The following is a 16,577-nucleotide window of genomic DNA, read 5'->3' on the forward strand; positions in this document are numbered from 1 at the left end:
GACAACTTGCCGCAACCACCTGGCTGTGGCCAAATCGCCGTGGCCAACTCACCACAGCCAATTCGGCATAGGACAGGTCGCCACGGGACAATTCAACGACTTGGCTTTATTATTTAAAATTATTTTAAAAATTATTTTAAAAATTATTTTAATTTTTGTCATTCGCATTTCATTTTGTCCCTCCTTTGACATCCTTTGTTTAATGATTGTATTCAATCATTTCTTCGGTATTAGTGTAACTCTTTTTCTGCAGCAAGTTGGCAGTGGGAAATTGGCCAAGCAAGTTGGCCATAGCAAGTTGTCCTAGACCAGGGGTCCCCAAATTTAGCAGCTTTAAGACTTGTGGACTTCAACTCCCAGAATTGAAGTTGCTGGCTGGAGAATTCTGGGAGTTGAAGTCCACAAGTCTTAAAGCTGCCAAGTTTGAAGACCTCTGTCCTAAACCCTTCTCACTTAGGGACTGCTTCGCTTAACAACCAAGCTGTTGGTCCCAACTGCAGTCGCTCAGTGAGGACTACCTACCGTTTATCCACATCACAAGATAATATTGAGAGCCATTTCCCATGCATTTCTATGATGCATGTTTAAAACTTTATTTGCAATTCGTAACAGAAAAGGAAAAACAGCCATACTGATGTTTATCGATCCACAGGCCCACATAAACACTTGTGCAGAGTGGTGGTAGGGACACAGTTATACAGTTATATAAACGCAAATGTGCGTATGCTGATTCATCGCATTGGATGACATGGGCACTTTCTTAGACGGGAACTTTAGGACCATCGATCATCCCGTGCAGAATTTTTTTTTAAAAAAAATCATGGCATGTGATCAAATCCCAAATGAAAAAAAAAAGAACATTCAGACTGTATTGGGACATGATATAAGTCACCTTGGCTTCAATAATTAGGTTTAATTTCAAGCTCTGAAGTCTGCAAAATATTCTGGGGTCTTACTTTTTTTTTTTTTTTTTTCCTTTTTAATTGGAAATTTAGGGCTCCAGAAAAGCAACTTTTCATGCTAGCAAATACTGTAGATTCCATCCAGCATAATGAAGAATTCCTAGTTCAAAGCTACTGCTTAGCGACCATCGGTCCTTAAGGATTAAAACAAAGATGACAGATTCTTCTCAGTGCGGGAACAGTTTTGTGTTCTCTGGATGTTTTGCTGCAACCTCTGCTAGTGCTTCAGAACAGTCTTAAGGTCTCCACAAAATGTAGACAAACTTTAAAATCCTACAATGCACCATCATTTAACAGAAAACTCTCCTCTAAAGGTTTAAGAAGGCATCAATTGAATTATCCTGATTTAAGCTATAAATAGGACCAAATATTTTCCTTCTTGCTTTTCTTTTCTTTTTCTTTTTTTTTTTTTTTTTTTGGTAGTCCAAAGGCTTTGCTTACTTGAAACACATTTTTGGCAGAATAAAAAGGCTTATGGCTTCTTAAGGCCAGAGAACACTGTGAGGTCTAACTTGGTATCCTGTGATAGAAGTAAATATATCCTAGCTCTACGGGTGGCTGCTCGGAGGCACAAACTTTATGGTCGTTGTAGATAACCCACCTGAAAAGGAGAAAGAAGAAGAAAGTGCAGTGAACATCATGAAAATGAATTAAATGGGACAAGGAACACCTACAGCCACTGACACCACTACTACTATCACTGCCATCTTACTTGATTATATTGATTTTGCTTATCTGGAGAATTAGGATAATGAACAAGGCGCAGTCTGACTGCTTCCAACATTTAAAAGAATTTGTGGTAGGCTCTTAATCCACATCCAAAACCACTGCTAATATGGAAGTCAGCCTCATTCATTCATTCATTCATTCATTCATTCATTCATTCATTCATTCATTGATGTTAGAGATGGTGAAGATTGAAAGAGCCTTGATGGCGCAGCTGACTAAAGCGCTGTTAAGTAGCACCAGCTGCCTGCAATTACTGCAAATTCAAATCTCACCAGGCTTAAGGTTGACTCAGCCTTCCATCCTTTCAAGGTAGGTAAAATGAGGACCCGGATTGTGGGGGCAATAAACTGACTTTGTATAAAAAAGAACACTGCTTTGGGGGGGGGGGCGAAAGCCCTACTAAACAGGTATATACAAAAGTATGAAGGCTATTGCTTAACGCATTGTAAGCCAGCCTGAGTCTCCGGAGAAGGGCGGCATATAAATCGAACCAATAAATAAATGGAATTTTCTGACATGGTTTCCATAGAAGCCTATGGAGATTCTCAGTCATCCTGGTCATGGTTATTCCAAAAATGCTTTATCAAAAAGCAGCTGGACTGTTCTTTCTTTGAGAAAAGTTTCGCTTCTCATCCAAAAAAGCTTCATTAGCTTTGACCGAATAGTGGAGGGTGAAAGGATTTCTATTGCTTGTAGTCATCTTCTCGCTAGCATTCTTTCTGAGAGTCGTTGAGTCCAACTGAAGGGAATTTATAAATCCTTCCATCCTCAATCCTTCCATCGAAACGTCTTCAAGGAAAAAAAAAACAAAACAAGTCCAGTGGCCTTTGGAAAAAGCCCTTTTGGGTTTCCATAGAAGCATCGATCTCAAAATGTTGGTCCAAACTTTGGGCACCACCTAACAATTGTAACACAACCAGTAATGTCACGCTATATTACCTTCCTTCCTTTTTAAGATGACAAACATAATGGCCGCTCATGGTGGATGTTCCCATGTGACTGATGAAGCCAAAGAGTTCATATCCTGCCCAAGAAAATATCAGGGTGTGATGAGCAAAGTCATGATGAAGACCATCCAGAAATCTTGCCCACATTCCTCTGGCAACAATTCCTTAACCAACTCACTCTTGATTTCTTAAAAAGTAACATTCGGGAATAAAATGGATATTTTTTGAAAATTGCAAACCCACGTACCTATAGATCAGGGGTGTCAAACTCAAGGTCTGGGGGCCAGATCCGGCCTACGGGGTGCTTACATCTGGCCCGCGGGGCTGCCCCAGAAACAGCAAAGGACTGTCCCGCGATGCCTCTGCCAGTAAAAATGGAGCTCGGGAGGACTGCAGGCGACCCTTCCAAGCTCCGTTTTTGCTAGCAGAGGGATGCAGGAGGCCGTCACAGCTGAAAATGGAGCTTGGGAGCCCATTTTCACTGGCAGAGCGCTCGGGCCACCACAGGGCCCCCCAACACGAGTGATGTTGAGCTGGCCATGCCCACCCTGGCCACGCCCACCCTGAGGTCAAACACAACCCTGATGTGGCCCTCAATGAAATTGAGTTTGACACCCCTGCTATAGATCATTAAGTATTGCACGCTGTAACTCCCTAGCATTTCTAAACCCTGCAAATATATTCTGTGTGTGGTTGTCATGAATCACATCTCCTTTAATGCTATTTCCTATAAAAGATGACATAGCATAGCAGCCCTCAGCAATATTCAACCTTCCCTGGACTGCATGCAATATCTCTCAGGATATTGTTTTGTATTTCAGACATCCATTATCTCCCTTAAAAGTTCCATAGTTAGGCGCATCAAGTATTATTTGGTATTTTCAGGCTACTTGGATTGTGCTGTTACATTCATTGATGCTCAACAAATTTTAACTGCTGTCTAAAAGCTCCATCCTGTGGTTTATTTCTCCTGCAAGAGTTATGATGGTTGGAAAAAAAAAAGGCTAACAAAATAAATGTTAAAAAAGCAGGGAATGTTGCAAACGAATTGAAGCATGAGCACAAGGTCTTAAAAGACCCATCACGACCAAAACTCATATGTGTATCCTTCAATAGAAACTTTTATGGTCAGCTACTTCATATTGAGGTAGCGAGCCGAGGTAGTGCAGTGGTTAGAGGGCAGTACTGCAGGCTACTTCAGCTGACTGCTATCTGCAGTTCGGCCGTTCAGATCTAACCGGCTCAAGATTGACTCAGTCTTTCATCCTTCTGAGGTCAGTAAAATGAGGAGCCAGATTGTTGGGGGCAAGAGGATGACTCTGTAAACCGCTTAGAGTGGGCTGTAAAAGCACTATGAAGCAGTATATAAGTCTAAGTGTTATTGCTATTACTATTGTTTCAGACCAATGGCCCGTATCAATTTATTTTAACCATTTTTGCTGGCTGGGGAGTATTCAAAAAAAGCCGAGATCATTTAGTAATGCCAATGACTGGACTAGGGTCATCTAAAGGATTGTTTAACACAACAACAACAACCAAGTTGGACATCAAGCAAATATTTAACTGAAACTAGAAATCACCCATTCTTTAGTTATTATTATAATACATATACATATAATGCGCGTGTTTGGCTCACTGATACATTCATAGGTATGTAACGTTGCAAATCACTGGTGTATTAAAACGTGTGAAAAGCCTAAAAGCATATTGTCATAACCTAACCTTAAAAATAAAATAAAATGGCATTATCTGAGCAAAAAAACCCCACCTTGGCCAGGATCCTGAAACTGCTATTTTCTTTCCTGTATAGTTCTTTAGCTTTTATGCCATCCCAATAGATTATATACAGAGATTCCTATCGGTCAGAACTAACCTATATTATTTATTAAATTTATATGCTGCCCATCTGACTGATACAGCGACTCTGGGTAGTTTTCTCATCACTGCTTATTTTACAGGTATTCCGCTTGATGCATGTGATATGGATGGAGAAACAATTCATAAGTGTAACCAGTGGTGGGATTCAGCTGGTTCGGGCAAATCGGTAGTTAAATTGCGGGCTGGCCCCACCCCACCCCTTCCTGCCCTGCCCCTTCCAGGTCCCCCCATGGCTCATTTTCACTCCTAGGAGGCTTCAGGGAGGCCTCCTAGGCCCAAAATAGGGCATGGGGAGGCGCGTCCCCCCGCAGCCCATTTTTGCTCCCGGGGGGATTACAGGAGGCTGAGTGCTGTCTGTCATACTCCCTGGCCATGCCCACCATGGCCACGCCCACCTCGCCAGTCATTAGGGCAGAGAACCGGTTGTTAAATTATTTGAATCCCACCACTGAGTGTAACCAACGTATTTGGGAAGGGGAAAAATGAATAAACCAGGCAGATCAACATATGCAACATAGCAAGGAGAAACTTACTTCCTGGCCCGTCTTTGATCCGGGGCCCTTCCGGATCCGATTCTGCAAGGATGTTAGCATTCACATGGTTTTCTATATTCATGACCTCAGAAGCTACTTCAGTCTCCTCCTCTGGTTCAGGGTGACTAAAGATCCAGTCCAATGCGTGCTCCAAGTTGTTATTCTTCCAGGCAAAATAGCATGGAATAATAAAATAGACAAGAGCTGTCAATATCTTGTCATCGCTGTGATAGCGTTTTCTCTTAATTGAGTTGTTGTTGTTTTCCAAGAATAGACCCAAATATACATGCAGAATAGTCCTCAGGTTATGACTGGTGATTTAGTAACCGTTCACTAAATCACAAAGTTATGACGGACCCCTCCCACCAAAAAATGTACTTATTACCTAGCTGCCACCCCTCCCTCCGTGGTCATGGGATTGCATTTTGGGGGCTCAGCAACCAGCCCATATTTACAGCTATGTGTAGCATCCCGTGGTCACATCACCATGATTTACAGTATTTGTTGAGAGAAACCAGTGTTTACTTTTGGTTTTCAGAAAACAGCAAAACAACAGTAAACGCCCATTTCAGACTCAATGACCATGGCATCTGCTTAATGATCAGTGCAAAGGAAAGTCACAAAATCAAGTCAGTCATAATGACTGGCATGACTTAGGCCCATAATTTTAGGCTCAGTTATGCTCATAAATTCAGGATTACCTGTGTATCATTTTATGGAGGGATGACAACTTGCATAATTGAGGTAAGCATGGTAGCAGAAGAGACCCTGGTTAGGAAAAACTGTACTAACTTCTTCTTCAAATGCACATATTATATTGTAAATAGCATTTATTCCTATTGCCTTCCCTTGTCTGATACATCCCAGAAGAGGAGCTGTGCATATAAGTATATACTTCGATGATTTGCAATAAAGCAACAGAACTTTTCTAACATTTTTTAAAGCTGCTTTACTCTTTAGGCTCTCTGTTCCACTAACATCTATACTGTGAGGAATTCAGTGATGTTTTTGATAATTTCAAGTACTGTAAAACAATTAGGACATAAGCAAAACAAGACCAATGAGCACTACTACACTACAGATGCTGTTGAACTACAACTCCCAGCATGCCCTGGGGCTGTTTATATCTGGAGGGCTTTTTCCACAGGTGCAATAATATGGTACTTGTCTGTGCTATTTAATAAGTTGCAGTCTCAGTCTCAGTATGACTCTTAAGATAGTCTTGTTGTAGTAGTTCCCTCTCAAGCAAAAAAACCGCTTAAACAACTAATACATGAACACCTCGATGATAATCTAGCTAAAAATTTATGTTGCCATCGAGACATTTCTTAAGAGAATTTTGTCCCATTTTACGATGATTCCTGCCGCACTTGTTACCGTATTTTTCGGAGTATAAGACGCTCTGGACTATAAGACGCACCTACCTTTTTTGGTGAGGAAAACAAGAAAAAGAAATCTGCCTCTGCCTCTCAGCAATTTTGCCTCATTGCAGCAAACAGCAAACATCCTGCTTTACTTTCATTTTCGTTTTCAGTATAGCTTGATTAGTACAAGGAAAAAAAATCTGCTCCCAGCAATTTACCTCTTTGCAGCAAGCAGCAGAGGCCTGCGCATCAATAGCCAATGGCAATCTCTGCAGCCTGAAACAGCTGAGAGTCGGGAGGCCGATCCAAGGGACAATCAACTTGTGCTAATTAGGCTGTGCTGAAGCTGAAATGGGCTGTTTCTTCTTGCTGCTTGCTGCAAGGAGGTAAACTGCTGGGAGGCAGAGGCCAAAGGGTGGGGGCTAGTGGGTGGGTAAGACACACCCAAATTTTCACCCCCTTTTAGGGGGGGAAAGGTGCATCTTATACTCCAAAAATACAGTCAGTGAACCACTGTAATTGTTAAGTCAGTAACATTGTTTTTAAGTGAATTTGGCTTCCCTGTTGACTCTGATTGTCATAAGGTCGCAAAAATTTATCACATGACCCCAGGACACTGAAACCATCATAAAGATGAACTAGTTGCCAAGGAGCCAGATTTTGACCAGGTGACTCTGGGGATGCTGCAACGATCGTAAGTGTGAAAAACAATCTTAAGTCACTTTATTCAATGTTGTAACTTCGAACGCTCACTAAGCAAGTGGTTGTAAGTTAAGGAGTGCCTGTATTTTTGTCTGCCCTATCCCAATAGGGCCATCATCAATTTAATGATGATTAAACAAATCTAACTCATACTTTTCCTTTCACAAATTTGCCGCTGCTTGACTCCAGTTTTTTTTAATTAATTTATAATATAAAATACAGAAATACAAAAAAAAAAAATAGTAGGGAAAATAGGGGAGGGAAAAAGGAAGGGAAAAGTGTAGGGAAAAGGGGGAAAAGAAAGAAAATGCATTGACTTCAGACTCCCTTTGGTGCAGTAGAGTAAGATAATAACATCAAACCTTAACTTTTTACTTTCACGTAATAGTATAAATGAGCCATTTCTATAACAACAAACCTATCTAATCGGTAAAACACAGAATCAAAGTTTCTTTTTTTTTCCACCTCAAGCATAAAGTCCAGAAGCGGTTTCCAAGTAGAAAAGAAAGTAATTATGTGGTTTGTTTGTTTTTTTAAAATCAAAGCAGTCAGTTTAGCCATCTCTGCTAACTCCATCAACATTTGCAGCCATTCGTCCATTGTGGGAATAAAAGCGTCCTTTCATTTTTTGCACATAAAATAATCTTTCTGAAAATTTGCTGCTGCTGACAAAGTCAGAAGTCTTGCATAACTGGGGATGTGATATTAATTTATTGTCACAATCCTATAGGGAAGGAAGCATCTCCCTTTTGGCTACCAATAAATCCCAAATAATTCTCAGGAAAACTCACTGTTGCCCGTAGTGCCTGAAGAGCTACATTCCGCTGAAATCCCATAGAGGAAATTATGGCTACCATCTCTTCTGGAGGCTGATTATCCAGTCCAGGAACTCCTGATCCTCCTGTTTGGGGAAAAGCTGTTCCCCCATAACCAGGGATGGGTAAAGGCTCTGCAAAATCTGGAATAAAATGGAAGGTATTCGTTCATTCACATCTATGGAGGTTTTCAGTCATACAGATCATGGTTGACCCAAAGATGCTTTTTCAAGAGGCAACTGGACTTCCTTTGTTTTTCCTTGAAGACGTTTCGCTTCTTATCCAAGAAGCTTCTTCAGTTCTGAACTGAAGAAACCGAAGAAGTTTATCAGAAACTGAAGATGCTTCTTAGATGAGAAGCAAAACGTCTTCAAGGAAAAACAAGGAAAAACCAGTTGCCTCTTGAAAAAGCATCTTTGGGATATTCATTCATTAATTCATTCATTCATTTATTTGAGGTGGCACAATGGTTAGACTGCAGTACTGCTAGCTGCAGTTCAGCAGTTCAAATCTCACCAGGCTCAAGGTTAACTCAACCTTCCATCCATCCAAGGTAGATAAAATGAGGACCCAGATTGTTGGGGGCAATATGCTGACTCTGTAAACCGCTTAGAAAGGGCTATAAAGCATTATGAAGCGGTATATAAGTCTAAGTGCTATTGCTGTTGCTATTCATTCATTCATTCCATTCATTCATTCATATATCAGCCCATCCATTCATTATACCTGTAGACTGCAAAATCAATGCAGGCCCACATGTATTCAAACAAGGCAAATAATTTATTAGAATTTTTATCATTTTCCTCTTGAAATGTCATTCACATCAAATATTGACATGTCATTAGGAAAATGGTACAGTGTATCAATTAGTAAAGAGATAATTGCAAAATATAATTGCAAAAAGAAAAAGGCAGAAATAGATCTAATGTGGTGACAGACTTTTGCCTTGTGGCTGATTTACATCTTTATAGGATACCCAGCACAGAGGAATGTGTAAACTGGAAGAGAGAGCAGTTTCTATCACAATTGGGAGCCATTTATGTATTCAATAAAAATAATGTGAGCCTATGGGTTGGTGACTTATTTCACAGAATTATGTACGAAGTCTATTTTTTACATTGTCTCTGTGGGCTTTCCAATTCATAGTTGCTACCCTTTTCAGGAAAGTTCATGTCAGATCTTTGGCCTAATCTGCTGGATGGTGTAAGGGACACGGTGGCTCAGTGGCTAAGATGCTGAGCTTGTCGATCGAAAGGTCGGCAGTTCAGCGGTTCAAATCCTTAGTGCCGCGTAACGGGGTGAGGTCCCATTACTTCTGCCAACCTAGCAGTTCGAAAGCACGTAAAAAATGCAAGTAGAAAAGTAGGGACCACCTTTGGTGGGTAGGTAACAGTGTCCCATGCGCCTTTGGCATTTAGTTATGCCGGCCACATGACTACGGAGACATGTCTTCGGACAGCGCTGGCTCTTCGGCTTTGAAACGGAGATGAGCACCGCCCCCTAGAGTCGGGAACGACTAGCACATATGTTAGTTTACCTTTACCTTACTGGATGGTGTTTCTAAAGGACCTTTATTTGTAACAGTACAAAACAGGAGATCTTTCCGTCTTGACAGACCAGCCTGGGGGGGGCAGAGTGGGGGCATGGTTTTGTGAAAGCAGCGGGTGTGCACACACAGCTCCAATTACACAAAGGTGGGTGTGTACGCCCGCCACTCCCACAAATGGAGCTTCTCACAGAAGCGTGTTCACCCGCCACTCACACTAATGGAGTTGTTGCACTCACTCGTGGCTCTGAACGGGCTGCTATTGTAAAGGAATTGAAAATTTGTTTTTAACTTAGTAGAAATATACTTCTGCCAAGAAGCGCAAATATATCTGTTCATGGTTGCATAAAATAAAGTAAAAAAATCCAAATACCGGATCTGATTGTCCCAAAGACACTTTCTCCAAAAGGCAAGAAGACTTTCTTGGATTTTTAATCTTTGAAAACGTTTCGCTTCCCATCCAAGGAGCTTTTTCGGTTCTGAGCAGGGGTGAAATTCACTTACCTTCCCTACCGGTTCGCAAATGTGTGCACGCCACATGCACAGAAGCTTAAAATCATCACAAAAAAGTGACGTCATGACATCCGGGTGGGTGGACATAGCCTCCCACAGCCACTGCTACTGGTTTGCCCGAACCGGATAGAACCAGCTGAATTTCACCCCTGGTTCTGAGGTTTTTAAAGAAAAAAAAAAACCCAAGAAAGTCCAGTTGCCTTTTGGAGAAAGGCACCTTTGAGACAACCATGACTTGGATGATTGAGAATCGCCATAGACACCAGACCTGGTTCTTCCATGTGTGCAATGATCCAGTTGAAAGCCACCTCAGCGCCCAAGTTGCCAGTGTAGTACACGGCTTTTCGGCATGCTTCCAATGGAAACCCCATCTCTGCCAGCTGCATCACGGAGGATTCATCAAAATCTGGGGCTGAGAGAGAGGACATTCCAGGTGAAAACTGAACTCATCGCTTCCCAGTCAAGGACCGGCTACCTTTATCACCCAAGACACGAATAGTGGCATCAAGCTGTGACTCTGCGAAACATTGTACAGGTAGTCCTCGACTTACAGCCGTTCATGTAGTGACCATTCGAAGTTACAACGGCACTGAAAAGAGTGACTTATGACCATTTTTCACACTTATGACCATGGCAGCATCGCAACAGTCACGTGATTTACATTCAGAATGCTTGACAACCGAATCATGCAGTGTTCAGGAGTCCTTTTGCGACCTTCTGGCAAGCAAAGTCGATGGAAAAGCCAGATTCGTTTAACGACCCTGTCACTGATTTAACAACTGCGGTGATTCGCTTAACAACCGTGGCAAGAAAAATCGTAAAATGGGACAAATTCACTTAAGAATTTTTTTTTCACTTAACAACATAAAAGTTTGGGCTCCGCTGTGGTCGTATGTTGAGGACTACCTGTAATTTCTTAATACGAATGTTGTAACCTCTGCTTGCAGCTGTTTAAAAAAAGCATAACTACTGGAGACAGCATCTGATGGAGGTGCAAATTGGAACAGAGAAATTACTCAGAGATTTCTCCCTTCCTTTTCATTTCTTGTACAAGGAATGGCACGCTGGGTTCAGATGTTCAGCTTTTTGCAAAGAGCCGCGGTGGCGCGGTGGTTAGAATGCAGTACTGCAGGCTACTTCTGCTGACTGCCGGCTACCTGCAATTTGGCAGTTCGAATCTCACCAGGTTCAAGGTTAAATCAGCCTTCCATCCTTCCGAGGTCGGTAAAATGAGGATTGTTGGGGTCAAATATGCTGACTCTGTAAACCGTTTTAAGAGGGCTGTAAAAGCACTGTGAAGCGGTATATAAGTCTAAGTGCCATTGTTATTGCTATCAGTATAGGAACCAAACATCAAAAGGGACAGCTGTGCAAATTCTTGCGACAGTCTTCGGGCTGTTATATAGAATAGCAAAGCGTCTCTCTCAGCATTAAGAGAAAGTGCTGACCCAAATCACGCCTAAAAGCAAGAATGACAAAGGTTATTAGGCTGTACAAACATCGGCTGAAGCCTTGGCTGCTCTCCATGCAAAACAGTTCCGAAAGCTAAACTAACCCAGGTTTTTGTTTGTTTGTTTGTTTGTTTGTTTTGTTAATTCTGCATTTTAAAGGTCACACATATTGATGGAGCTCCTGCACTGAAACCATCCATCAGGGCAAGCATAAATGACCAGGGGAAGCAACACCCTCCATCTTTAGCTGGTTTAAGTAATGGTTGGATCTTACATACAATTAATCATCTAGAGCAGGGGTCTCCAACCTTGGCAACTTTAAGCTTGGCGGACTTCAACTCCCAGAATTCCCCAGCCAGCAAAGCTCCACCAGGCTTAAAGTTGCCAAGGTTGGAGACCCCTGCTCTAGAGGACTCGGCAGTTATGCACAAAGACAAAATTATGCTGCAGTGTCAGAGAATCTCGATCTCTGTTCTATCCACACCTTTAAAGTTTCTAGTTCTCATTAATCTAAAGCTAGATAGGAATGTGTGAACCAAAATTGATATTATTCCTCCTCTCTGTCTCTCCCTCCCTCTCCCCCTCCCCTCTCTCTCTCCCTCCCTCCCTCTCTCTCTCTCTCTCTCTCTCTCTCTCTCTCTTTTTGGCTTTAATTTATATGCCACCCTTCTCCGGAGACTCAGGGCGGCTTACAATGCTTCAACTTTTGCCAAATTCCTATGTTGTGAAATCAGGAAATGTTCCAATCAAGTAAGGTTGCTCAGTGTTCCAGACTTGATTTTAATACGGGTAGTCCTTGATCTATTTGAGCCCAGAATTTTTACCAGAAGTTGTCAAAAAAAATGGTTAAAATTGTAGTCATGTGACTGTGGCATGTTGCAAATGGCCGTAAAGGCAAGCCGACTGCCAAGCCCAAAATGCAATCACATGACTTGTGTGTATGTACAGGTGCAATGGCCATATGTAATTTCAAAACTGGGTCCTAAATAGCTTTTGAAAAGTCTGTCATAACTTCACTAGGCAAAGATGAACTTGTGATTTGTAGTTTTGATGATTAGGCAGCATTATAAAAAGAACTTTATGATGTAACCTTAGCAAGGTTCAAATATATTTGTACTTATAGCTGCTTTGAAGAATATAGTAAGCTACTTCTTTATATCTTTTATCTCTCTTTTCTATTTTCTTTCATTTCTTTTTTTTTTTTTTTTTTTTAATTTGATTTATATGCCGCCCTTCTCCGGAGACTCAGGGCGGCTTACAGTGCATTCAGCAATAGCCTTCATACTTTTGTATATTTATACAAAGTCAGCTTATTGCCCCCACAAACTGGGTCCTCATTTAACCTACCTTAGAAAGGATGGAAGGCTGAGTCAACCTTGAGCCTTGGAGAGATTCGAACCAGCAGTAAATTGCAGGCAGCTGTGTTAATAACAGGGTGCTTTAAACCACTGTAGTACCAAGGCTCTTTTCTTGCACTTAATTTTTATTTGTTTTTGTTTTTTTGTTTTTACTCCATCTTTTATTATTTTTAGAAATAATTCAAGGTGGCGAACATACCCAATACTTCTTCCTTCTCCTATTTTCCCTACAACAACAATCCTGTGAGGTGGGTTGGACTGAGTGAGAATGGCTGGTCCAAATTTACCCAACCAGCTTTCATGTCTAAAACAGAATTCACTGTTCCCTAATTTCTAGCTGGTATCTTAACTACTAGACCATATTTTATTTCTTCCTTTGTCTTTCTTTGTCCTGCTTTACATTAGTTTGGGTTAGGAGGAACAAAATAATGAAAGAGGCTGTTGCCATCATATCTAAGTTTCGAAGGAGCATTTTATTAGCAATGGCAAACAAAATACTGATACCTTGGATTATTCAGCAAAAATTAATAAAATAATATTTAAACCAACTATGAGAACGTGGAATAATCCAAGACAGGGAACAGCTCTCTCCAGAGTTTTAAGATTTCTTCAAACATCTCAACACAGACCCAGGATAGGTGGAAAGTTATGGAGGAGAAGAGCACCGTTAAACGAAGAGCTCTCGTGCAATCTGTAAAGCTTTTCTGCAAATCTCAGCAAGTAAGATCAGCCATTTCAAACAAAAAATAAAACCAACATAAAGAAATGGGATACATACGCTCCATGAAATGGTTCATCATGCCATCTGAAAGTCAAGAAAGTAAGTTAAGGGAGACCAAAGTATTTTGGAATGGCAGGAAAATGGAAATTGGTCGGTTCTATATTTGGTGTAAATCAGGGGTGGGTTCTAAATTTTTTACTACCGTTTCTGTGGGCGTGGCTTATTTTGTGGGCGTGGCTTGGAGGTCATGTGACTAGGTGGGCGTGGCTAGCTGGTCAGAGTCATTTCTGGAAGGTCCTCACACTTACGACCAGTCCGCGCACTTACGACCTGACTCATTTGTTTGCTTTTAACACTGATCAGCTGTGGGACGGCCCGTTGAAGCCCCGCGGCAAGAGTTTAAACAGTTTTTTTTCCCTCTAGTCATCAGCTGGGACTCAGGAGGCAGCAATAGATTGGGGGTGGGACCAACTAAAAGGTAAGAATAACGGGGGGTGGGGGGCGGGGGGAGAACCGGTTCGGTGACGTCATATCGTCACCGCTACCGGCTCGGCCGAACCGGACCGAACCGGGAGGAACCCACCACTGGTGTAAATACTAGATCATCATCTTATAACTTAAAAGAGTGGTGTGCTGGCCTAGAGGTGGAGCTCTCGCCTTACAATCAGGAGGCTATGAGTTTGATTCTAGGTAGAGGCAGATATTTCTCTCTCTGGGCACAATGAGAATGTATCTGCTGGAAAAAAAACTCCACATTGGCAACAGGAAGGGCATCCGGCCAGTAAACACTCTGCTCCATTCATTTGCCCCGACTCCACCCAGCAAGGGATTATGGGGTCATTAAAAAAAGATGACCGCTCTATAACTTTTAAAAAAATGTTCCTTGTGGTCCTATTCCAATCTGGTGTCTCCAGGCTTGTCATCAGCAAATGATCAGCATCATTACCTATTCCATTTTGGAAGTGGTAAGAATTATAACTTAAACCAGCTGGAGAAAAAAATTATACTGGGAAGCCCAAATGAAACACTTCGGCCTTTAGATAGAATTGAATTTTTGTTGAGTCCAACTTTTTCTGTCCACACCACTTGGGCAGAAACTTTTCTTCCGAGGAGTTAAAAGTAATGCCTACACCCCCTTACGCTTGAATTCCAATCCTGAACATTATGTTTGTGGACAATCCATGAATGGCACACAAATTCCTTACTTAGGGTAGTTGAACTGCTACCTTACGTCAAACTCTCCTACTCGAGTTTCCATGACTCTGCCCTCCACTCCAGACAAGGGGCTACAGTATATCAGCAAATATCTGCTCATACAATTTTACAGAGGAATGGTTGAGTCTGTCATTTGTACCTCAGTAACTGTCTGGTTTGGTACAGCAGCCAAACAAGACAGACACAGACTGTCTAACGGGTAGTCAGAACTGCAGAAAAAAATAATTGCAACCTGCCTGCCTTCCATTGAGGACCTGTATACTGCATGAGCCAAAAAGAGGACTGAGAAAATATCTACAGACCCCTCACATCCTGGACATAAACTGTTTCAACTCAGGACCCTGATAAAGGGTATTGCATGCCAAAACAACTAGACACAAAGACCATTTTTCTCCCCATGCCATCACTCTGCTAAACAACTAATTCCCACAATACTGTCTCAGGCCTAAAGAGATTTACCCATATAATAGGTTGTATTGCTATTATCCTTCTCATCTTCTCATCTTTTTCATCTTCTAATTTCTCATCTTTTCTACTATCTTCTCCTATTGGTATCTTATGATTTATCACTTACTGTTTGCATCTTATGATTAATGATTGTAACTATGATTTATGATCTATGACCTTCTGGACTAGAAGACCTCCAAGGTCCCTTCCAACTCTATTCTGATTTATTTATTTATTTATTTATTATTTAAATTTCTATACCGCCCTTCTCCAAAATAGGACTCAGGGCGGTGAACAGCCAGAGTAAAAAACAATACATACAAAATTTAAAAGCAATTTAAAATAATTAAATATTATTGGCCGTAAATTAAAACAACCCAATTTAAAATCAAGTTAAAATTAACTCAAGCCAGCCCAGCTAGTTGAAATAAATGGGTTTTCAGGGCCCGACGAAAAATCCGGAGGTCTGTTATTGTACGTATCTCTGGGGGGAGGTTGTTCCAGAGGGTGGGCGCCGCCACAGAGAAGGCTCTCCCCCTGGGAGTCGTCAGCCGACATTGTCTGGCGGACGGCACCCTGAGGAGGCCCACTCTGTGCGAGCGTACTGGCCGGTGGGAGGCTATTGGTGGCAGAAGGCGGTCTCGTAAGTACCCCGGCCCTAAGCCATGGAGCGCTTTAAAGGTGGTCACCACCTATCACTTCGTTGTTTGTATATATACTGAGAGTTTATGACACTGGAAACAAATTCCTTGTGTGTCCAATCATACTTGGCCAACAAAGAATTCCATTCTATATTCTTGTGGTTTTAAACATTAATTGACCACCAGGATGCAGGACAATTATATTGTTGTCCTTTGAATAGATTTCCTCAACTTTGGCTCATGATCTCCCTTTCTCTTGACCTCCAGCCTGCTCCAGTTCAATCACAGCTCTGACCTAAAACAGACACAGAACATGCCAAATCCACCAAAGCAAGCATGACCAATAGATCTCTGTTTACACCAAAGAACCTTGGTTCCATAATTGCCTGCTTTTCTTGCCAACAAGACTCCCAATGATCATGTTGTAGCTTGGCATCCATGAAGATGGTCCATGCAAACAGGAAAGGAAGCAAAATGACAAGGAAACAAAAAAGAAGATCAACTAACAGTTGTGGTGGAGAATGGTGTGGAGGTAGGAATCCTCATAGTAGTAGGCAGTACCTTTGGGGTCATCAGGAATGATCACAGGTGGAGAAATGTCTGGAAGTTCCTCCTCGCCTGGCTGAAAGCCTGTTGCTCGCAGATGAGTGATGTCTAGAAGATCTGGCATGTCTATAGAAACATCTGCAAGCAAAAGGACAAACGGGAAATTAATTACATGATTTGGAAATCATCCTAACTGTGAAACTAAAGAT

General features: G+C 41.7%; 1 protein-coding gene across 7 annotated transcripts in view; it reads right to left on the reverse strand.

The window, feature by feature from the left end:
- Positions 1–553: 553 nt before the first annotated feature.
- Positions 554–16,577, reverse strand: part of USP13 (ubiquitin specific peptidase 13) — a 109,586-nt gene continuing 93,562 nt past the window's right edge. For 2 of the 7 annotated variants that reach the window (XM_087872499.1, XM_034438923.3), the window contains 7 exons: positions 16,384–16,506; positions 13,577–13,603; positions 10,258–10,401; positions 7,907–8,073; positions 5,050–5,212; positions 2,631–2,715; positions 554–1,563 (listed from right to left, as the gene is read on the reverse strand). In XM_087872499.1, coding sequence (XP_087728625.1) covers positions 1,470–1,563; positions 2,631–2,715; positions 5,050–5,212; positions 7,907–8,073; positions 10,258–10,401; positions 13,577–13,603; positions 16,384–16,506 — 803 coding nt within the window. In that variant the 3' untranslated portion in view covers positions 554–1,469. Of the gene's footprint in view, positions 1,564–2,630; positions 2,716–5,049; positions 5,213–7,906; positions 8,074–10,257; positions 10,402–13,576; positions 13,604–16,329; positions 16,507–16,577 lie in introns of all 7 variants that reach the window. The other 5 variants (XM_087872498.1, XM_034438922.3, XM_087872500.1 and 2 more) reach the window with 3 other exon arrangements.

This window comes from Pantherophis guttatus, chromosome 6, assembly GCF_059756535.1.
Source record: "Pantherophis guttatus breed Tessera chromosome 6, ASM5975653v1, whole genome shotgun sequence".
In the NCBI taxonomy this organism is placed as follows: domain Eukaryota; kingdom Metazoa; phylum Chordata; class Lepidosauria; order Squamata; family Colubridae; genus Pantherophis; species Pantherophis guttatus.